Raw genomic sequence first — 20,700 nt, forward strand, 5'->3', positions numbered from 1 at the left:
GAAGGTGGGATTCGGCTGACGACTGTTGCAAAGGGATTTGACTGATTGAGTGAAACTGCAGGACAACCCCCCCCCCCCCCGTCTCTGATAGTATTGCAACAGGAGAGAGGTGGGGGGGCTTAATAGAACCTTTCATGCAAATGGGAGGGGAGGTAAAAAGTTATAATGTGTGACAATTTCCTTTCTCTGAAACGTGAAAGACTCTCCAACAGATGTGTCCTCTAGGCTCTGAATCACCAGATAATTAAAAGGCACTCGGCGATCAGAGGGCTGCATTCTAATATTGCGCTACGTCGTCTGGAGCTCGGTACACAGTGCTGCTGTTACATTCACAGGATTCATCCGGATATTTCTCTGGGCAAAGAGACAAACATCATCTAGTTTTCATCTGGCAAAGATGGAGATCTCATTGTCTGAGCGGGGAAAACATTTTGTCACTTGTAATTGTATAGTGAAACCTCGAAAAGGGAATGGTGCATTTGTACAATGTGGAATTTGATCAATTTTTTTTTGAGAATTTTTTTTAGAGAAAAAACACACCGAAAAGCTCTGTCAAATGGCCGTCACGCGTGAGCTCACGCTGGTCGACAATGTTAGACTGTAGGACTACTAGTAGTGGAAGAATGGCTTGTACACACATTTTTATGCATGAAATCAGACTCCAACATATCTGGTTAGACATTTGGTGAGCATCATTTGCATTTTTGCTCTTTCTTTGTGATGGTACCACACAATGGTTACAGTGATTGCACACAAGACAGTTATGATTATGAACATAGACTCAGATGCTGTATTATTATTATTATTATTACTAAGAAATATTCATAAAAATACATTCTAAATATTTTCCAATAAATAATACAATAAATTGTAGTAATTATAGGTATTAATGATAACATATATGATGTATTTGTCTTATCCCCAATATATGTATATTCATTTGTCTTATTTATTTTATTATTAATTATTATTATTATTATGTCTCATATTTCAAGGAAGCCCATGCAGGCATTGGGATGGCAGACAGAGAACAGAAAATCGAAAGTCAAGGCAGGATGGCAACCAAAGTGTTTCCCGCTTGGATTTGAGCTTCCTAAAATTTGTTAGGAATTCAATCCAAAAAGTGCAATTTCCCACAAAAATTTGAGAGGTCGAACACAAGACGTGAGACATCAGATCAGTGATTATGTAATGCATAAACGCTTTCATTTGTCTTTTTATTTGTGACATCACCACCAGAGCACACAACTATTTGAATTCATTTTAATGTAGTGATAACGGCTCAATGAATTTTGTCCTGGCTGCTCAGTACAATATAAAAAAAGTGGCAATAAGTCAACCAGAATTATAAATTTCACTGTAGCAAATTTAGAATTAAAAATTTTCTCAGTGCTCCCCCATATTTTCCGTCCATTTATATTCTGTGGTGCTGGTCCTTATTAGGCTCGGGGTTCGCTGCAGCCTATCCAGCTGACTTTGGGCAAGAGGCCAGCTAAACGCCGGACTGATCACCAGCCAATTGCAACCATTCTTTTTTTTTTTTTTTTTTTTTTTAAATACTATTAATCCCTGGATCCAAAATATTTTCTGAATAATCTCCTAAAAATGTAACAGATTAATGTGATGATCATGTAGTTATGCACAGAATGTGCTGTAGAAAAAGACACAACTAAATTCATGAACTCTAACTACTGCGACTTGTTTTTATTTCCAGACTCTGTTGACTTGTAACAATTTATCAGATGAGTAACACGGTTTCTTGAACTGTCATAACGAGTAATTAAAGGCTAAATTGTGAGTGCAGTAGCTCAACGCACTCCCTTTTTTCTTGATTAGATGAAGTTCATTCCCTATATCCCAGCACCCTGAAGAATTGGGTAGCTGCTTTCTCAAAGGTACAAGACAACCGGTGTGTGTGTGTGTGTGTGTGTGTGTGTGTGTGCGCGCCTGTTGTTATGGGCACGCACATCAGATGCAATAGCTATCATTTATGCCCAGGGTTGATTATAGCTGATTTGAGGGTGTGTTTTACCATTGATTTGTTTGGGTCTTGTGGGAGGCTGGCGAGCGTGGCATTGTTGGGTGTATTGAAAAATGAGATGGAAGTACATCCAACCTTGTGGATATGGTGGGTTTCTCCTTGTGTGGTGGGCCAGAGGTCACTTTACACAAAAGGTTAAAGGTTAGACTGGAAAAGCTCCTGCCTGGCAAAATCTCTGGATGCACTAGTTACTGGGATACTCCAGGAGCTATCCGATACCAAGTACCAGGTGTTCTAGGTTTATTAAAAAGTTCCATTCCTGCAGCTGTAACGTAATCAATACTCTATTAAAGTTTATCATATTGTGCTAATTTTGTAGTGTAGTCATCATTTTAATAAATGCTTGTATGATAAAACTTTAAATAATTTAATGTTACTCAAATGAAAAACAAATGAAATGTTTGTTGGTAACTGAGTGTACCGACTTCTTTGTCTTGACATATTGTTTTGCTGCGGTGCAAAAGTTTTATTCTTAACCTATTCTAAATGTAGTACATAGGAACAGGTGTATTCATCAAAGTGATTCATCTTAATTTATTTTCATGATGTTTAATTTTTTTTTTTTTTTTACCCCTTTGGATCATATGACTAGGTAAATTTCAGGATCTAATTGGGTTTAAATTTATAGGTATATATACAAAATGCAAATTATTGTGATACAGTTCACGTTTTGTCAAGAAACGGAAACGAAACAACTTTCTCCATTTATCATCATCTATAAAGTCAATTAATTTAACACATTCCAAAATTCCTCCCTTCATTGACCTTGTTTTTTTGGCTTTTTACCTGAGATAAAAGTTCAGGGTGTACCCCGCCTCCTGTCCGTTGGCAGCTGGGATAGGCTCTAGCACTGGCCGCAACCCTTGTGAGGATAAGCAGCTAAGAAAATGGCTGGATGGATAAACAGAGTACAAAATAACCCAAATCAATCAAGCATTCTGGGTAGAAGACCCAACTATCACTTTTTGTGAGTGCACAGTTATTTTGGCTGTGCTGGTTCGGCAGCGGAGAGGTAGGCAGATATCTTCCCTTGTGAAGTAGATAAGCTTGAGAAATTCAAATGAGATGATTTCAGGCCTCTTCGCATAAAACCGTCTTTAATTTAGGGAAGATTGGACAATTTGAAATCATATTTCACCTTCATTGAGCCAATATTACATCCCAAATACTGGAAACGTTGCTTTGGTATAATATGGGACATGTGAACAGGAATATGTGCTCAAGAAATCAACTACATTTTTGGATTTTTGCCCCTAGGTGAACATCACTGTTAACTTTGAAAAACAAAATTAAAAAACAGCAGTGAAAATACAATAAACACATTGAAAAATATCAACACCTAAAGGCTCGAGTTCAAAGAAACGGCAGCAGCGCAAACAGGCGAGGAACTGAAAGTAAAGTATCCATTTCTTTACACTTTTAGAAAACATCAATATCCGGCATATCATCTTTTTTCCTTAATAGCGCAATCTTTTGTCATGCTAATCTGGACAGGCGTATGACAGCTCCAATTTGTCCCTCTTTGCACTGTTTACATTGAATATCTCTCCCCTCCCCACCCACCACCCTTTAATTTTGCGACAGTTAAACACAGGGATTACAGAGGGTTCTGGCCCGGGCCTGAAAGTGGGCTAGTCAAAAGAGGCTGCCCGTTCTCATCCACAAATATTGAGCCAAGAGATTATTACGGCGCAATTATTTAATGGAGGAAGCCCATGCAGAGGCACGGGGGAAGAGTGTGTTTGGCCACAGGGTAGAAGAAGGTTGCCTGTCACGGCGGCGGAATGATTGAACGCTGCCGTGAGAGCTCCCTCGATTATAAGAAGAGGTGGGAAACCTGAACAACTACAAAAAAAAAATCATAATTACATATATTTTTCATTTTGGATGTCAGACAGTCAAAATCCCCCCACCCCTACGTCTCAATCCTGACGTCACGTATTTGGAGAGTTTAACCTTGTGACTGTAATCTGGAGGCGAGATTATATTGATTGATTGGACATTATATACATTTTGAAAATGGGAAAGCCAGCTGCTGTCCTCCATGTTCTGTATTTGGCTTTCCTAACAAATGTAATGTTGTGTGTCCTTCCCCCTCTGCCATCTCCTGTGCTGCCACATCAATTTATTATCTCCCCAGGTGGATATGCAGCCACACTTGCCTGCCAAAACCACTATTAACACCTTCAACACCACAGTTATGTTATTCCCCAACCCTCACACCCCCTCTGCCCTCCTCCAAATACGCTGGACAGTTGGGACGGTCAACACTTTGAGCACAATTTACCATCACTTTAATTTTGCTCAACGCCGTTGTTGGAGTCGATTGATGTCTATCATCCTTCCGTGACATGTTGTGTGGTGGTGCGGTGATGACTGGTTAGCGCATAGTGTTAGTTAGTAGTAGTCTATTTTGAAATAATTAATTTCCATTTAAAGGTAGTATTTGAAATGAAGGTGATTATAATTAAACAATTCATTTGATAAAATACATGTGAAAAATGTGAGTATTGTTTACAGATACAAGATACTGTACATGAATAGAAAAAAATATGTCTTGTTTGACACAATTTTGGAGAAAAATAGAAAAATTCATTCATCAAATTCAATCAACAAATATTTAATATATAGACTATAGATAGACTCCTAGATGTGATTGTGAATGCGACTGTTGTCTGTCCCCATGTGCCCTGCGATTTGCTGGCAACCATTTCAGGGTGTACCCTTCCTCCTCCCCGTTGACAGCTGGGATCGGCTCCAGCACTCCCGCGACCGTCGTGAGGATAAGCGGCTCAGAAAATGGATGGATGGATGTTAATGTAAAAAGAACAGAACTATGTGCTTTGAGCGCATGCATGAATCTGTTTTACTTTGTAAGAGTGTTTGACTTCATTTCACGCTAATACAACGCAGTGTTGTGGGTTTGTCATTTACCTCGGCGGTTGAACTCACTCACTCACTCATCACTCACTCACTCACTCACTCACTCACTCATCACTCACTCACTCACTCACTCACTCACTCACCACTCACTCACTCACTCACTCTCACTCACTCACTCACTCACTCACTCACTCACTAAAATAAATGTCTTCTCTATTCTATTATTCAACATACCACTAAATAAAGTACAGTACTTTTAACAACAGTCGGTTACTGGCCTGGATTGTCAGTATATAATATCCATCCATCCTTTTTGTTCGACGCTTATGCTCACAAAGGTCACGGGGAGTGCTGAAACCTATCCCAGCTGTCAACAGGCAGGAAGCGGGGTACACCCTGAACTTGTTGCCAGCCAATCGCAGGGCACATCGAGACATGCCCAATCAAAGTTGCTTGTTTTTGGGATGTGGGAGGAAACCGGAATGCCCAGAGAAAACCCATGCAGACACGGGGAGAACATGCACACACAGGCGTTGCCGGGATTGAACCCGGGACCTCCGAACTATGAGGCCAACGATTTGCAGCTGAGTCACATTGCCGCCCAGTGTATAATATTTAGTCTTCAAAATCAACCCAATCCATTTTCCCCGATTGTCAATCGTCCATGTGTTTTAATATGTAGTTTGTTTAGCAGTGTAACTAAATGGCGTCTTTCCTTGCTGTTGACCTCTTCATGCACATGTGCACATCTCAGCCTCTACTATACCTCACACATATAAGTTAACCTTTTCAGCCTGAGCCTGAGTCCCAGGTGCATACTCACACCCCTTGTCTCTCAGAAATTGATTCCCCTTCCCCGCCACCACCACCAGCACCAACTACCTCCCATCAGACCAGATGAGAAATGGTCAAGATGTGATATGTCGCTCCAGGGGGCTGTCTGCACCTGTGGAACACTGCATTAAAAAGCACTTAAAATTTAAAAGTAAGTCACCGCTGTGAAAGGAAAAGGTTTGTTAAAGCTCAGAGGCAATTAGCAGAATGTGTCCAAAACTCAAATCAGTTACCTGTAGGTCACAAAGTCTGTTACTGTGCAAAAATTAATTGTCGACGACAGCTCCACACCTCAACACGTTCAGGTTTTACCCGAAAAAGCGTTGCAGCAAAGTAATCTGTCTGGATGAGAAGGACATTCAAACAAATGCTCATAATTGGAGATATGGTACGGCTTGGATTTCTCTCAGTTGGTTAGTTAGTTAGTTAGTTAGTGTTCTGTGTGCATGTTTGTGAATTCACCGATGTGTTTTGTCCACAGTCAAAGGGGCATTTGTTTTCTTTTGTTCCGAACGACTATATAAAGCGATTGACTTTAACAAAAAATCAGAATTGGGCATCACGCCCTGTAGTGTGAATGTAGCCTATGTGTGTGTGTGTGTGACCCCCAGGAGGTACTTTGTAGGATCAATTGTGTTTGACTTGGCCACATGCTGACTGTCTGCTGGTCTCGAACAAATGGGCTGCGTTACCACACACATGCAGCAGCATTAGACTGCGGGTTTTTTGTTGTCATTTTTTTTCTGTGTGGGTGGACGCTAGACTTTTCTTCACCATCATCATTATCGTTGTTTGGAGCATGTCCGGTGGAACTCCATTGTCATCTTAGTACATTTACCGCATTTTGTGTGTTATTTTTTTCCCGATATTATTTGACTTGCAGAAGAAGGTATGCTTTGCAGTCACTACACAAACCTTGGATTGGATGGCATCCGGGCTCTTGTCCAGAGTCAGCTGGGAAAGGCTTCAGATCATCCCGCAGGGCTAAAGAGGACAAGAACATTGATGGATGGATGATCTCCAAACAAGACATAATATTTTGACCTGGATTGCCCCTTATTTACCCTCCTTCAGTCATTACTGGTCACCAGGCTTAATAGTTTGCCAGCGGGCTAATTTTGTTCGGGTCCACCTACTCTTCCTCTTGCACTTTGGCCTCTGATCACCATTTTCGAGTCAGACAAGAAAAGCTTTGATCGTGGCCTCTCCATTTGCTGATTACGGTGACTGGTGCGCTCAAGATAATGGCACAGTCCAGAACAAGGGTGCAAGGTGACGTGTAGAGTTCGATCAGCTTCCGTCTGTTCCACACACTACATTATCTTAGCACGCCATTAGTGTTGAGACAAAACATGTCGCTCAATCCCCTCCACCCTTGGCCAACTGTGGCGCACTCAAGTACAGTGGCGGTATTTGTTTTTAGGCCTGGCTCGTGTGTGTTTCCTCCTCTGCACTCGTCGCCGGCTGCTCGTGAACCTTGTGACTTAACCCTAAGGACCTTCTTGGAGATAACAAGGCACAGTGATAAAAGACAGACACAATTACTGGCCCCGTGACAGACCGCAAAAACCGCGGAGCAGATACTGGCACACACAAGTGGGATAAGTGCATGCTGATGGCAGCGACTGGACAGCCCTTGTGCCCTTCGTGTGCGGCCCTGGAAAAACACTGCACCACTTCCAATGGTGATGGAGATAGTCAATGAGTTGGGATGTTCTCACAATTCCAAGTTACAGTGAGAAAAATATCCATGCTAACTGAATGAATGGAATCTTTCCTTCCCAAGTATTTTATTTTGTATACAGAGTATACAATCTATTGGGAAATACTTATAGCTTTGTCTTTGGTGTAATCTGTTACCGCTGCCAAGCACAACGGCAAGGGGTATTGTTTTTACCTGTTGTCTGATTACTACAGAATTCTTAACAGGATTATGTAACCAGTACACCTTTCATTCCTTTGAAAGCTGATAGGCTGCGTATGTACTTTTAATGCAAATGACGTATCATATTCTCACGCCGGCACACTATTCAGCACTTATCAACTGTGTAAATAATGTGGGAAAACCTTTTTTTTAGGTACATATCAGGAACAAACTCCCCCAAACCCAAAGTCAATACAGTCCCCGATCTACAGTACTCTCCATTAAGCGATTGTTGATTGGGATTGCAAAAACCACCAACTGTGCGTTGCCTTTCATTTGTGGTACTGTTTGCGTTTTGAGTGAATTGCTTTTTGCTCGTTTCACAACCGCACACATGCATATACAACATAATGAGACTTGTAGAGCTCATTATTGTTGTTATTTTTATACTCCTCTTTACAGGAAACCTTATTGTTAATATTCAGAGTACATCCTTTCCACCTTGGCATAGGCCAGCACACGAAGGAGGCTTGGCTTTCTAGTTTAATAGACCTAAGAAAAAAAATAAAAAGAAATAGAAGAAACTGGGATAACTGTTGAGTTCTCTGTTCACAATATTGCAAATGCAAATTCTTTTAACAACACTCAACACACGATCGTTATGTTATCAGTGTTTACCACACGTACAAATTATTTGTGATCTTAAATCACGAACAAGTTTAAGAATTCTAATAGTTGGGCCTGACCAGATTGGTCACTCTTAATGCACCCCTTCATCATACGATAATCACTTAGGATCATCTTTCAGGAACATCCGATTTTTGGGCCTTCGCTTACTTTGATAATCGAGAGTGGTGGAATTTGGTGAAAAACTGCTCAATCGTCTGGATGTATTGCACTTTACCTATAAAAGTTTGGACTCTAGACTTCATTGATGCTTGTGGAAATATCTCAAGACAAAAGGAAACAACAACAACAAAAATCTATTGTGTCCCAGGAAACGACTTATTGATGGAGTTATTTCAGCAGCATTGGATAACGCTCGTTTTACTTTTCCTTGTCCCCCTGCGGGTTTTTCGCAAATCCCAGTCTCCCCACCCCCGGCAGCCTCAGGTTGGGGAGATTTGCCTCAACTTCTGATGAAATCTTCTTAGCGTTGGCATGATAAAACAGTGCGCCTCACCTAAATATAGCCACTTGCAACGGCACAGCCCCAGTGTCGGTGATGTGCTCGCAGTGTGTCTGCTGGCGGTGCTTCGGAAAGAGACACCGGCGTTATGACAGTTCATTGGAGCGGGTGATAACAAAAATAGGATTAACCCTTTTAACCTGCATTCTTTTCCTTACGTGATGCTTAAACCTCACTGTGTTTGCCAAACACTGTGTTCTTTTATGGGCAGCGTTTCGTTGCCGTTGTTACAGATGTTCTCCTATTTAAGTGTGACAGCTTTTTGATAGAGTTACTCTGCCCACGGCGAGAAGTTAGTGGGTAGAAAAGTGAAGTGATTTTTATTCCCCCTCCCTTGCTCTGCTCACAAGAACCCTGCATAGCTCATTTTATTCATTCCTGCTAATTCATTCTTTCAAACATGGCAGCCGATTTAATGGGGCTGCTGCTCTGTCCGTTTTATGTAACCTTAACAGCAATTAACCATTGTAATACTACAATATGTCAGCAATTTATCATAACGCTAAAAGTAGATCAAATATTTGCACCCCACTCATTTCATTGTTTTGCTTGCTTCTTACATATTCTTTCTAAAGAAGGAAAGAAAATGCTCACAATACTAAGCACACCACATATGTGGCCAAATATTGTAGAGGCAATTTAAAAAAAAAAAAAAAGAGTTGTATGGTGTTTAGGGCTTTATAATATATGGTATGGTTAATGCAAATCAAACCAAATTTGTTTATACAGTATAGTGCATTTCATACACAAGGTAACTCAATATGATTGACATGGTTAAAAACATTGAAACACAAAGAAATTGAAAAAATATTTAATAATTATAAACAAAAAAATCCTCAAGACTAGGTTGATCAGTGACCTGATCGATCACCATTTCCAACGCCAATAGAGCGTTGGTTTATTATTTCACTTAGCGACAAGAAAAGTGAAGGTATCAACGTAATTATTTAAATGAGCCATCGATAAACTGATATATCAGAGATATATAGAACCACAGGCATAAAAAGGATTTGAACGTCTAAATTGGCTATAATGTCTCTTTCAAACGCAGCTGAGCAGGTAAGATGGTTAGTTAATAAACCCAAATATACTTTTTGAAGGCAAAGAAGTGGAAATTTGTTCGGTCACCTGATCTAAACCCAATAGAGCATTGCTTCATTACTTTCAATTAATTCAATGATAAGGAGTTCTATCTTCCAACATTAACTCAAGCATATGTTTTTTTTTTCCTGACAAGGATAAAAATACCTCATCACTCGAAAGCATAGACTACATTATTTGTCAAACATGGTGGAGGCAGTGTTTACCAAAATGAATTGTGAGTTTTTTTTACGATTTACGGCCTTTCACGCTGCACTTGGCAGGCTGTGCGATTCCCTCACCTATCCCATTCGTTGTGTGTGTACTGAGGGTGCGTTAGTGTGTTTTGACATGACGCTGAGCGTTGCGTCAATGCAGTCGGCGCCTGAAGCTCGGCGTGGCGTCATCGGATAGAGAATGTTCTTTTCTGGAACGTTGATGTGGTGACCTCAAAAGGCTCGTCCAATGGAAGTGAGGCTGACGGAGTGATTTCTGAGTGCTATTTTGATGGATTTGTACTGTAAATGGCAAGGGGAAAATGGAGGACGCTCTAATACATACGGTTTCACTTTATCCCAAAATCTCTGCTTGGCTTGAAAAACACCTCAAAGTGGTCTTTACAAAATTAGACAAGCCTAAACTCCCAGAGGTTCCAAAGAGCCATTACAATGGCAAAATTCTACTTTTAATAAATCTTTAACAAAAAAATGAAGTAATTATTCAGTTTTTTGTCATTATTAATTGTATGTATTTAATTATAAATTACTATTCTAAAACACTTTGATACCAGGAGCGATTAGATCATAAAATAAAGTAGTAAATGCTTCTTCATAATGCATACATAATGCATTTTAAATACATTAATAAAATAGTGAATTAGGTGTAAGGTTACCTCAATTAGCCTTACAGTTGCAAATTATTTTATTGCACATCTGCCTCACAGTTCTGAGGACCTGATTTCAAATCATCCATCCATCCATCCATCCATTTTCGGAGCTGCTTATCTTCACAAGGGTCGCGGGGGTACTGGAGCCCATCCCAACTATCTTCGGCCAGGAGGTAGGGTACACGCTGAATTGGTTGCCAGCCAATCACAGGGCACAGAGAAACAAACAAGCATTCCCACTCACAATCACACCAATGGGCAATTTAAAGTCGTCAATGAATGCTTTTGGGATGTGGAAGGTAACCAGAGGGCCCGGAGAAAACGTACGCAGGCACGGGGATAACATGCAAACTCCACACAGAAACCTTTTAACCTGCAGTGGCTGTTAATTTTATATGCTTCCAGGACAGTTCTGCTTTGGCCAAAGACACAGAAACATAAAATGACATTAGAATGGTGGGCTAAAAACTGATTCTACCATAACAGCAACATTAATTAAACTCTGCTGACAAGTGACCCTTAATTTTAATGTAATTATTCTTATGTCCAGTAGCAAAGGCAAACAAAACATAGTTTGGCTGCCATTAAAGGTGATGTAAAACTAATCTGACTGACACCTTGGGGCAACGTTACTGAGGAGATTCTTGTTAATGCTCATGTGAACCATGCGTGATCATCCCTTAAATTTAACCTTTCATTTTAGAGTAATACTACTTTGTTAAATGTTATGGTGTTAAAATACTCAGCATGAAATCGCTTTAATGCCTCACTTCAAATCCATTTAATGCAAAATCCTCGAAACTATATAACTCTCCAAGGGTTTCTTCACCTAACTGTAATACCAAAGTTGTACAGAAGACTAGGGATCGTTCAAAATACAAACTAAATTACAATACATTTGCAATTGACAGATTTCTCTCCCCCCCGCTGAAGAAGATATAACCCACTTAGCTGTTTTGCTTGTCAATGGCAAACATAACATGGAGCTACATTTGCTAGGATGTCACACAGCGCAACGAGCAAAGCTGCTCTTGAGAGGAAAAATGTCGGCAAACACACACACATTCCAAGCAAACAAATTAATCATTCATTATGCAAAGCCAAATCACTTTCACCCACATTTGCAGAGCAGACAGTTTTCCTGTGGAGCTCGTGGAAGTGGACGAATGGCTGTTTCACCACCGATGTCAATATTCATTCAGTGGGTTGTAGTGTTGTAAGAACAGTTGGAGGATACAAGTCCACAACCGCGTTTAGAACTGGACATCAGCTAGTCGCCAATCACGTGTTTTTGGTTTGAGGAGGGAGCAGAGCATCTCGCAGCAACAGGTGAATTTGCTGAATGGAAGTGAGTCTGTTACCTTCATTTGCAAAGGTCGAATCAAAACAAATCCATAAGGTTAAATGCCTTTAACAAACGAGAACAGTTCCGTTGTCCTGATTCGACCTTTGCAAATTACCGTGACCTGGTTGATTGAAATAGTCTTCTGGTTGTCGATGTGCAGCTTCGTTAAGTAAGAGAGAACCAGTGAAAGGGAAAGAAGACAGAGCTTTCAACCCACATTGTGATGCAACCGTGTTAGTGTACGAGTGTGTGTGTGTGTGTGTGTGGTGTGTGTGTGTGTGTGTGTGTGTGTGTTTTAAAGGCCTGACTTTACTGCCTATAGGAAGTTTAATTGGCGCTCGAGTGTTGCCAACTGGAAGGTCGTTGCTGTTTGTATTTGCATATAAAAGCCTGTATCGTGAAAAATGCCTTCCTGCCTGCTTTAACCCCTTCATATACAACATGACACAACACTGTCTAAGTGGAAAGAGAGTGATGAATTATTTGCCCCTACCTCAAAAAGGATTGTAACTGCTGTCTTACCAATCAGTGCAAATCTATATTAGGCAGAACCCACTGCTGTTGTTGGCCCAGATTGAGGATGTGTGTCTTTGTGTTGCTAAATTGTGCAAATCTTATCTACTAAATATTCCCTCTACGATTACATAACAATAAAACATAGTGTTGTACTTAAAAAAAAAACAACATCTGTGGCATCATCAGCAACGAGTTCACAATGAGATATTCATCACATTAGTGAAAACCTAAAAAGATCTCAAGACATGCAACCCGTTTGGTATTTAAGAAAAAATTCAAAAATAACTTTTAATAGTTTTTTTTATTACAAAACATGCAACATCAGATGAGTGCAATAATTTCAGCTCTCCAATTGAAAAAAAGACAAGTTCCAACCTCGTGAGCGCACCAGGTTGTTTGACTATAATATGCTATAATGACCTTGAGACAAGAGATACAGTATTTTGTTGATATAAGCTCATACCCATTTTTCATGATCAGCCAATCACAGGTCACATGCGTTGTGATTGACGTGGATTTAACAGTGACTTGCTCAGCCAATCGCTGGGACTACATATTACTAGTAATTTAAGGACTGACCAGTGATTAGCAAGTGATGCAATCAAAGCAATTCTTCATACAATGTGTAATGAATGCTATGTAGACTATGCAGTATGTCCTGATGCTGTATGTATCCCGTGTACTTCAGTGGTCTACAGAGACCATGCATGTGTCCCGCTGTGCCTCCATTTAAATATAGTTTTACCCCAAAGCTAAATTGTGCATCCATTTCGCACTCTTTGTGCCAGGCCTCTCAGGTAAGAGTGGCTGGCAGGGTGAGGAGAAGGAGAGAGGCTTATCGTGCCGTCCGCGGCACTCTCACAGCGACGTTTCCGCCGGAGAGCCCGGACCGCCCGTTAGCTCGTCTCTCCAGAGGAGTGAAAAATGTCAGGGAGTCCTTCATCGCTGCTCTGACCTTCCTGTACTGTAACAAGCCAGGTGGGAGCAAGACGGACCCGTCATCTGCTCGAGCCCGTGTCCCAGGTTTAATTGTCCCATAGTGTCGACCACTGGCTGCGTGATAGGGTGTTTCATCTCACCTTAAAAGTGGCAAACTGTCCAGAGGTTTTTTTCCTTTTTTTGGGTAGTGGGGGCGTCCTGTTGTGATAGAAATACAGCATGTGACCATCTTTGGATTATGTGTTCAAAGGACTTGAAAGTCAAAGGGGAAAAAGTGAGTTTCCTGATTCTTCAGCTATTCATATTCAGGACAACACTTGTTTTCCTTAATGAGTAAAATAATAATAATCTGGGTTTCATACTCCTATTTGGGGAATTCCTACAACATCTCCTGCATTTTTAAATCTCAATATCAGTCAAATGCAAAAAAGCAAAAACAAAATAGGATATTCTTCCACATCTATTTTATTTCATAGTCATGTTGTACTTTTTTTCCTGGCATTACAGTACATGCAGTATAGCAATGAGGAAACCATTTAATAGGCATCAAATATGTATCAAAGAAAAATACACATGCTGGTCCCGTTTTCATCATTATCTATTTGTTATCAATACTTTTTTATTCGAGTACTCCATCTGGTGTACTGTGTTTTGTTGGATGCAGTTTTCAACAAATCTAAAGGTTAAGGGTTAATAATTCAACATTTTTTTCCCACACTCCTGTTTCCATGTGTATTATATTTCTAACAGTTGTATTTATTTTTTTCTGTTAAGTATCATTTACCATGTCCTGCAATACCCAAACAAATATTCATGTTTATTTCGTACCAAATGTTTAATTGACTTGTTTTTTGATAAAATAATAAAATGTTGTAATATTATATTTGTCTTTCACATCCATATCGTTCTATAATATTATAATAAAATCTTTAAAATTAGCATAAAAAATAGATAATTTTACTGAAGGAAATTAATCAAACCAGAGAATTTAACTAAGAGTGCATCACCTGATGGGAAATATTTTTATTTTTAATACAATTTAGCTGTTACATTATGGATAGATGCTCTCACACAATGTCTCCTCATAGTTCCAGAGTCGACACACATGATTAAAAAATGCATTTTACTTTTTGTGTGTGTGTGTGTGTGGGGGGGGGGGTGGCACACCACACCTCTCTCAGGGATTTAATGCCTTTCAAATGTCCCACGTTTGTATTTATAGAACAATCTTCTATGTCGAGAGTCCCGGTGCATAATAAAACAGTAAATGGATCTGGGCTAAGTTTAGGTGGTGTGACCTCCATTAGGAGGCAACGACAAGCAAAAAAAGTCATGAGTGTTTACACATGCAATCCTGCGTACACAAACAAATGCACACACACACGTAGACCTAAGCGATACCATGGAAGGACACCTTCCTATGTGCGATCATTGTAAGGGACACCAAGTCTTTCAAAGTGTTGTAAAAGATCTATATCAAGGAAACAATCATTAATATGTCCTGTAAGTATGTATTAATGGGTACTTCGGTTTGGTGTTTCAACAGAAATAGCATTACGGGCGGAGGCTGGCAAACACTACAAAATAAAAATGTTAAAAATCAACAGAAAGGACTAGCACCATTTGAACTGTGTACCTGAACTTAAGACATCAAAGCGGCTGACTTTCACAGGATGCTTTTCCGTTTAATGTTTAGCCGTAACATTAAAACATTTGCTCTTGTCAGTTATCACTACGAGTCACCTACAGACTGACCAATGACAATTCAATGACAGCAATCAACCAATCACTCGTTCTGTGAGTAATGACCAAATGTAGACTGACCAATTACGTGTGAGTGATACAATCAACCAGCACCTGACCATTACGTGTAATTATTAACAGGTACTGTAGACTGATCAATGGTGTGTGACTGACAATATTGACAATTGTAATCATTGACCTGTACACTGACCGTTGAAGTGTGACCTAATCAACCAACTACTGCCATACAAGATGTGTAATTAGTGACAAGTAGGCTTAAACAATGTGGTGTCATCAACTTTCAGTTATGGAATCAAACAATTGCGAGTCATTGTCAGTCAATCAGTGGTAAACATGGAGTCATTGACATGTAGTCGGACCAGTGAAGACTGATTAACAAAGTCAACTAGTAGTAGGTTAGCAAATGAGATCAGAATTAATCCAAATAGAAAACAAACGGCCTAAGATAAAGCCAATCATAAGAGCCATTGCTGTAGACCAAGCCCACTCATATGTACTGTACCACTGTGTACGTCTAATACATATTCACGCCTTACAGTACATGCGCCACAAGTACAAATGTCATTACCTGTGTAAGTATTTCCTCTTTTGAAGATTTTCTTGTTCTCTGGGGGCTTCCCGTCACAGTGTGAGCCAACTCAGCGGTGGCGAGGTCTGTCTAAATATAACGCCACTTGACAACAAGCTGAAACGCCAGATACCCTTTTACTTTGAAGAATTCCAATTACTGTGACTGCTTTCTCCCTTGTGTTTATGTACAAAAGGACTTGGGTTCTCTTGTAAAATGTGATCCCTGTGCAGCTTTGTATGCATCTGTTTTTTTCCTTAGAGGAAGGGAACATTCACCTGTTATTCTGAATGTTTGGACAAACAGTATGTCTAGTTTCGACAGAACTTTCTTCTCTTGGTTATCACTGTTGCGCAAGTAAAGAGAACTTTCATAATGCAAACTCATATTCATACAGAAATGAACACAATTTCAATTTAAGCAAGTGGAAAAGCTGCACATTTTTTAAGTGGGTGATTCATCATATACTGGTGATATGTGGAATGATTGATATGTAGATTTAGTGATGACCAGTGAGGAACACAATAAAAAAATGCTTGTGGGATCCTTTGGATCCTTTAAATGTGTTGTAGAAATACATTAATTGGTCATGATTACCAATCAATCACTGATACAGTATGTACTAATAGATGGGTAGGCTGACCAATGAATTAGTACTCCTAGATAAGATCTTCTTCTTCTTCTTTTCCTTTCGGCTTGTCCCGATTAGGGGTCGCCAGAACGTATCATCTTTTTCCGTCTAACCCTATCTTGTGCATCCTCCTCTCAAAAACCCACTGTCCTCATGTCCTTCCTCACAACATCCAACAACCTTCTCTTTGGTCTTCCTCTCACTCTTTTGCCTGGCAGCTCCATCCACCTCTCCAAATTGCTTCCATACCTCCACTGGGATGTCATCGGGATCAACTGTCTTTCCATTTTTCATTCTGTTCAGTGCCTTTGTAACTCCTCCCTGAGTAATCAATGCCTCTTCCCGGTCATTCACACTTGCCTCTTCAACTCTACCTTCTCTCCCATTCCCTTCATTCATTAAATTCTGAAAGTACTCTTTCCATCTACTTAGCACACTACTGGCGCCAGTCAACATATTTCCATTGCTATCCTTAATCACCCTTACTTGCTGCACACCCTTCCCGTCTCTATCCCTATGTCTGGCCAACCTGTAGAGATCCTTTTCTCCTTCTTTCGTATCCAATCTGGTGGACATGTCATCATATGCCTCTTGTTTAGCCTTCACCACCTCTACCTTTGCCCTATGGCGCATCTCAATGTATTCCTTACGCATCTCCTCAGTCCTCTCGGTGTCCCACTTCTTCTTCGCCAATCTCTTTCCTTGGATGACTTCCTGTATTTTTGGGCTCCACCACCAAGTGTCCTTCTCCCCTTTCCTACCGGAAGACACCCAAAGTACTCTCCTGCCTGCCTCTCTGAATACCTTGGCAGTAGTATTCCAGTCCTAGTTCTAGTCCTAGATAAGATGCAAGTCAATTAATATTTAGTGACCTACGGCATATAATTTTTAAGACGTGGACTGACCGGCGAGTGACAGAACTGATCAATTGCTGTCAAGCCAAAGTATGTGAGGGTAATTTTACATTTGATGACTTTTTTTTTTGGTTTCATTTGTTATCCCCCTTGTGAATGGTGGCCCTGCATCAGGAGTGTTCTGCGGTTCCCTTTGACATTTATTTCAACACAGCATGAATCAACCGCGGAATCAATAGTCATCAGTGGCAAGTGAAAGACCTGTAATTAATTGCTGTAGTCTTGCTAGCCTGCAGAGGAATGGAGCCCCCTTACCCTTGTTATGTACCTACAGGATATGTATGGAGGCTTCCTGTCTTGAAATTGCTTTGGCCAAGCGACAGACCTTTATGGGCTGGTTAAAGGCGGGTAAATCATGTGTGTTGGCCTGGTGGACAATGCAAGAACCCCCTCCACCTTTCCGCAAAGTGCATCCTTGGAAGTATCTGGGATATATCACTCTTAACACAAAAGAGCCAATCTGGATTCAATTACTGAGCAGGCAGGAGAGTACAATTTATATCCAAATCCTCATGCTCAAAAGATGGATAAGTTCACAGGGTTGCATCTTAATTAGCAGTTAACCCTCGCTGACCTTCTAGTCCAGATAAACTGGCCAAATAGCAAATAGCTTTCAAGTTGTGTGGTTGTCATGAGCGCAAAGGAGCACATGGGTGGAATATGCATTTGTGTTTACATCCAATGAGCTACAATTAATCCATACTTATCCACTGCTGGCTTCATTGTCATGTAGAGAGGCTAATAAAAGCCACAATTGGGTTGTAATTGGGATGCTTCAAGAGCCTTTAATACACGCTGGTGTCAAGTATACTGTCCAAATGTGCAGTATTGTGACTGTGGATATTGGTGAGAGTATGATCATAAAAAAAGCAATTTTGGTCCAGCATTATTGTTAAAACTGGAAATACTTACCTTCTGGTGTTGGAACAGAGGCTTATTTAGTATAAACCTCAACTTGTTGAAAATGTGAATCATGTTCCGTTCTAGGTAAAGTAAAGAAAATATTACTTCATTAACACTGCCTGAACATCATAAAATGGGAGTGCATCTAAGGACTGCTGCGCTGGTAGTAATAGTGGTTCACGAAGCTGACTCTCATGTAGGTGGCATAGAATTGATACCTAATTTATACCTTCTATGTAAGAATGTTGACAGTCTATCCAGATCATGTGATTGTCTGACAACCAATCTATGTCTGTCTTTCGCACTGAGAGTATATGGATGGTCACAGCAGCTGGGATTGGTTCCAGCACCATGCAATATTGAACAGAAAAACAGGGAAAGAAGTGGTTGGCTTTTGTGCAGCTGCTGTTGGACTGATTTCCACTGCATGATCCATTCAGAATTGCCCTATGATTGACTGGTGACCAATTCAAGATGTACTCTGCCTTTCACTCTGAGTAGGTTCCTGCTTTCCAGTGACCCAGAATAGGGAATTGGTGGATTGATTGATGTATGGTATCCAAATAGTGGTCCAAATAGGTGTTTTTGATGTTTGATCAAGGTCCAAAATGTACCCCATTAAGGATTGCCATGTAATTGATGGGTGAGCAAGGCGAAGTATGTCTTTTTGCCCATATTCAGCAAGTCTAGAAAAAGACTGAGTGGATGAGTGCTCAAGTAGGGGTTCAATAGTTAGCTGTCATGCAGATGGCATTGAAACACTTTTCACCTGAAAGTACTGTTCAGGGATATCGGCAACCAATCCAGTGCTCATTCTGACTAAAACTGGGATCACATGACATTGGAGACTCTAAAAATTGCCCAATTACTTACATTTTTGTTGTTTGTTTGTCTTCCTGACCAGGTTTTACTGGGACTTGACTATGCTCCTCTTGATGGTGGGCAACCTTATCATCATCCCAGTAGGCATCACCTTCTTCAAAGATGAGCACACACCACCCTGGATCGTCTTCAACGTGGTGTCCGACACCTTCTTCCTCTTGGACCTCGTGCTTAACTTCCGGACGGGCATTGTCAAGGAGGACAACACGGAGATAATCCTGGACCCGCAACAGATCAAGATCAAGTATCTTCGCAGCTGGTTCGTGGTCGACTTCATCTCTTCCATTCCAGTGGACTACATTTTCCTCATCGTGGAGACACGCATTGACTCTGACTTCTACAAGACAGCACGCGCCTTGCGAATTGTCCGCTTCACCAAGATCCTGAGCTTGCTTCGACTCCTACGCCTCTCCAGACTGATTCGGTACATCCACCAATGGGAAGAGGTAAAAAAGGACCAACAGCAATTGTTGTTACATGCTGTCGACTGTGGGTGAGGGTGGGAGTTTATCATTATTTTTAATTTCGGGAATTGATTACTATACCTGTAGAACACAGGTCCAAACCATTGGGTTTTACTGAATACAGGTAATTAATCTAACAAGATTCCCATAGGACATTAGTTACAAATTTGGGGTATTTTACATAAAACTGTATCATATATGTAGAACGGCACTCAATGGCGGCACGGTGGGTCAGCTGGAAAGCGTTGGCCTCACTGTTCTGTGGTCCCGAGTTCGATACCAGACCCGCCTGTGTGGAGGTTGCATGTTCTCTCCGTGGCTGGGTGGGTTTCCTCCCATATTCCAAAAACATGCAACATTAACTGGGCACTCTAAAATGCCCGTAGGTATGATTGTGAGTGTGGCTGTTTGTCTCTATGTGCCCTGTGATTGGCTGGCAACCAGTTCTGGGTGTACCCTGCCTCCTGCCCGTTGACAGCTGGGATAGGCTCCAGTGCCCCCGCGACCCTCGTGAGGATAAGCGGCTAAGAAAATGAATGGATGGATGGATGGAAATGGCACTCAATGCTGAATAGATCTCTATTCAATCTCTAGGGAGAAATACTGTGTTCCTCATGGCAACACAAAGAATTACTGGCAAAGACTAGTTTAAAGCAATTACTTTATTCACACTGTATTAAGCCGGGCGGGAGAGTGGTGCAACTTGTTAGAGCATTGGGCTCACAGTCCCTGAGGACCGGGGTTCAAATCCTGGCCCCGCCTGTCTGGAATTTGCATGTTCTCCTCGTGTCTGTGTGGGTTTTCTCTGGGCACTCCTGTTTCCTCCCACATCCCCAAAACTTGTATTTATTGGAAATTCTAAATTGCCCCTATAAGTGGAATTGTGAGTGCAACTGTTGTATGTCTCTATGTGCACTGTGATTAGCTGGCTACCAGTTCAGGGTGTACCCCGCCTCCTTCCCAATGATAGCTGGGATAGGCTCCAGCACTCCTGCGA

The 20,700-nt window shown here is 40.9% G+C and overlaps 1 protein-coding gene across 1 annotated transcript in view; it reads left to right on the top strand.

The window, feature by feature from the left end:
* The window catches only part of hcn4 (hyperpolarization activated cyclic nucleotide-gated potassium channel 4), a 118,223-nt gene that overhangs the window by 16,260 nt on the left and 81,263 nt on the right, over positions 1 to 20,700 (top strand). The window contains exon 2 of the mRNA XM_061815179.1: positions 19,262 to 19,685. Within this exon, the coding sequence (XP_061671163.1) occupies positions 19,262 to 19,685 (424 nt within the window). The remainder of the gene's footprint in view (positions 1 to 19,261; positions 19,686 to 20,700) is intronic.

Source organism: Syngnathoides biaculeatus, chromosome 3 (genome assembly GCF_019802595.1).
Source record: "Syngnathoides biaculeatus isolate LvHL_M chromosome 3, ASM1980259v1, whole genome shotgun sequence".
NCBI classification, from domain to species: Eukaryota; Metazoa; Chordata; class Actinopteri; order Syngnathiformes; family Syngnathidae; genus Syngnathoides; species Syngnathoides biaculeatus.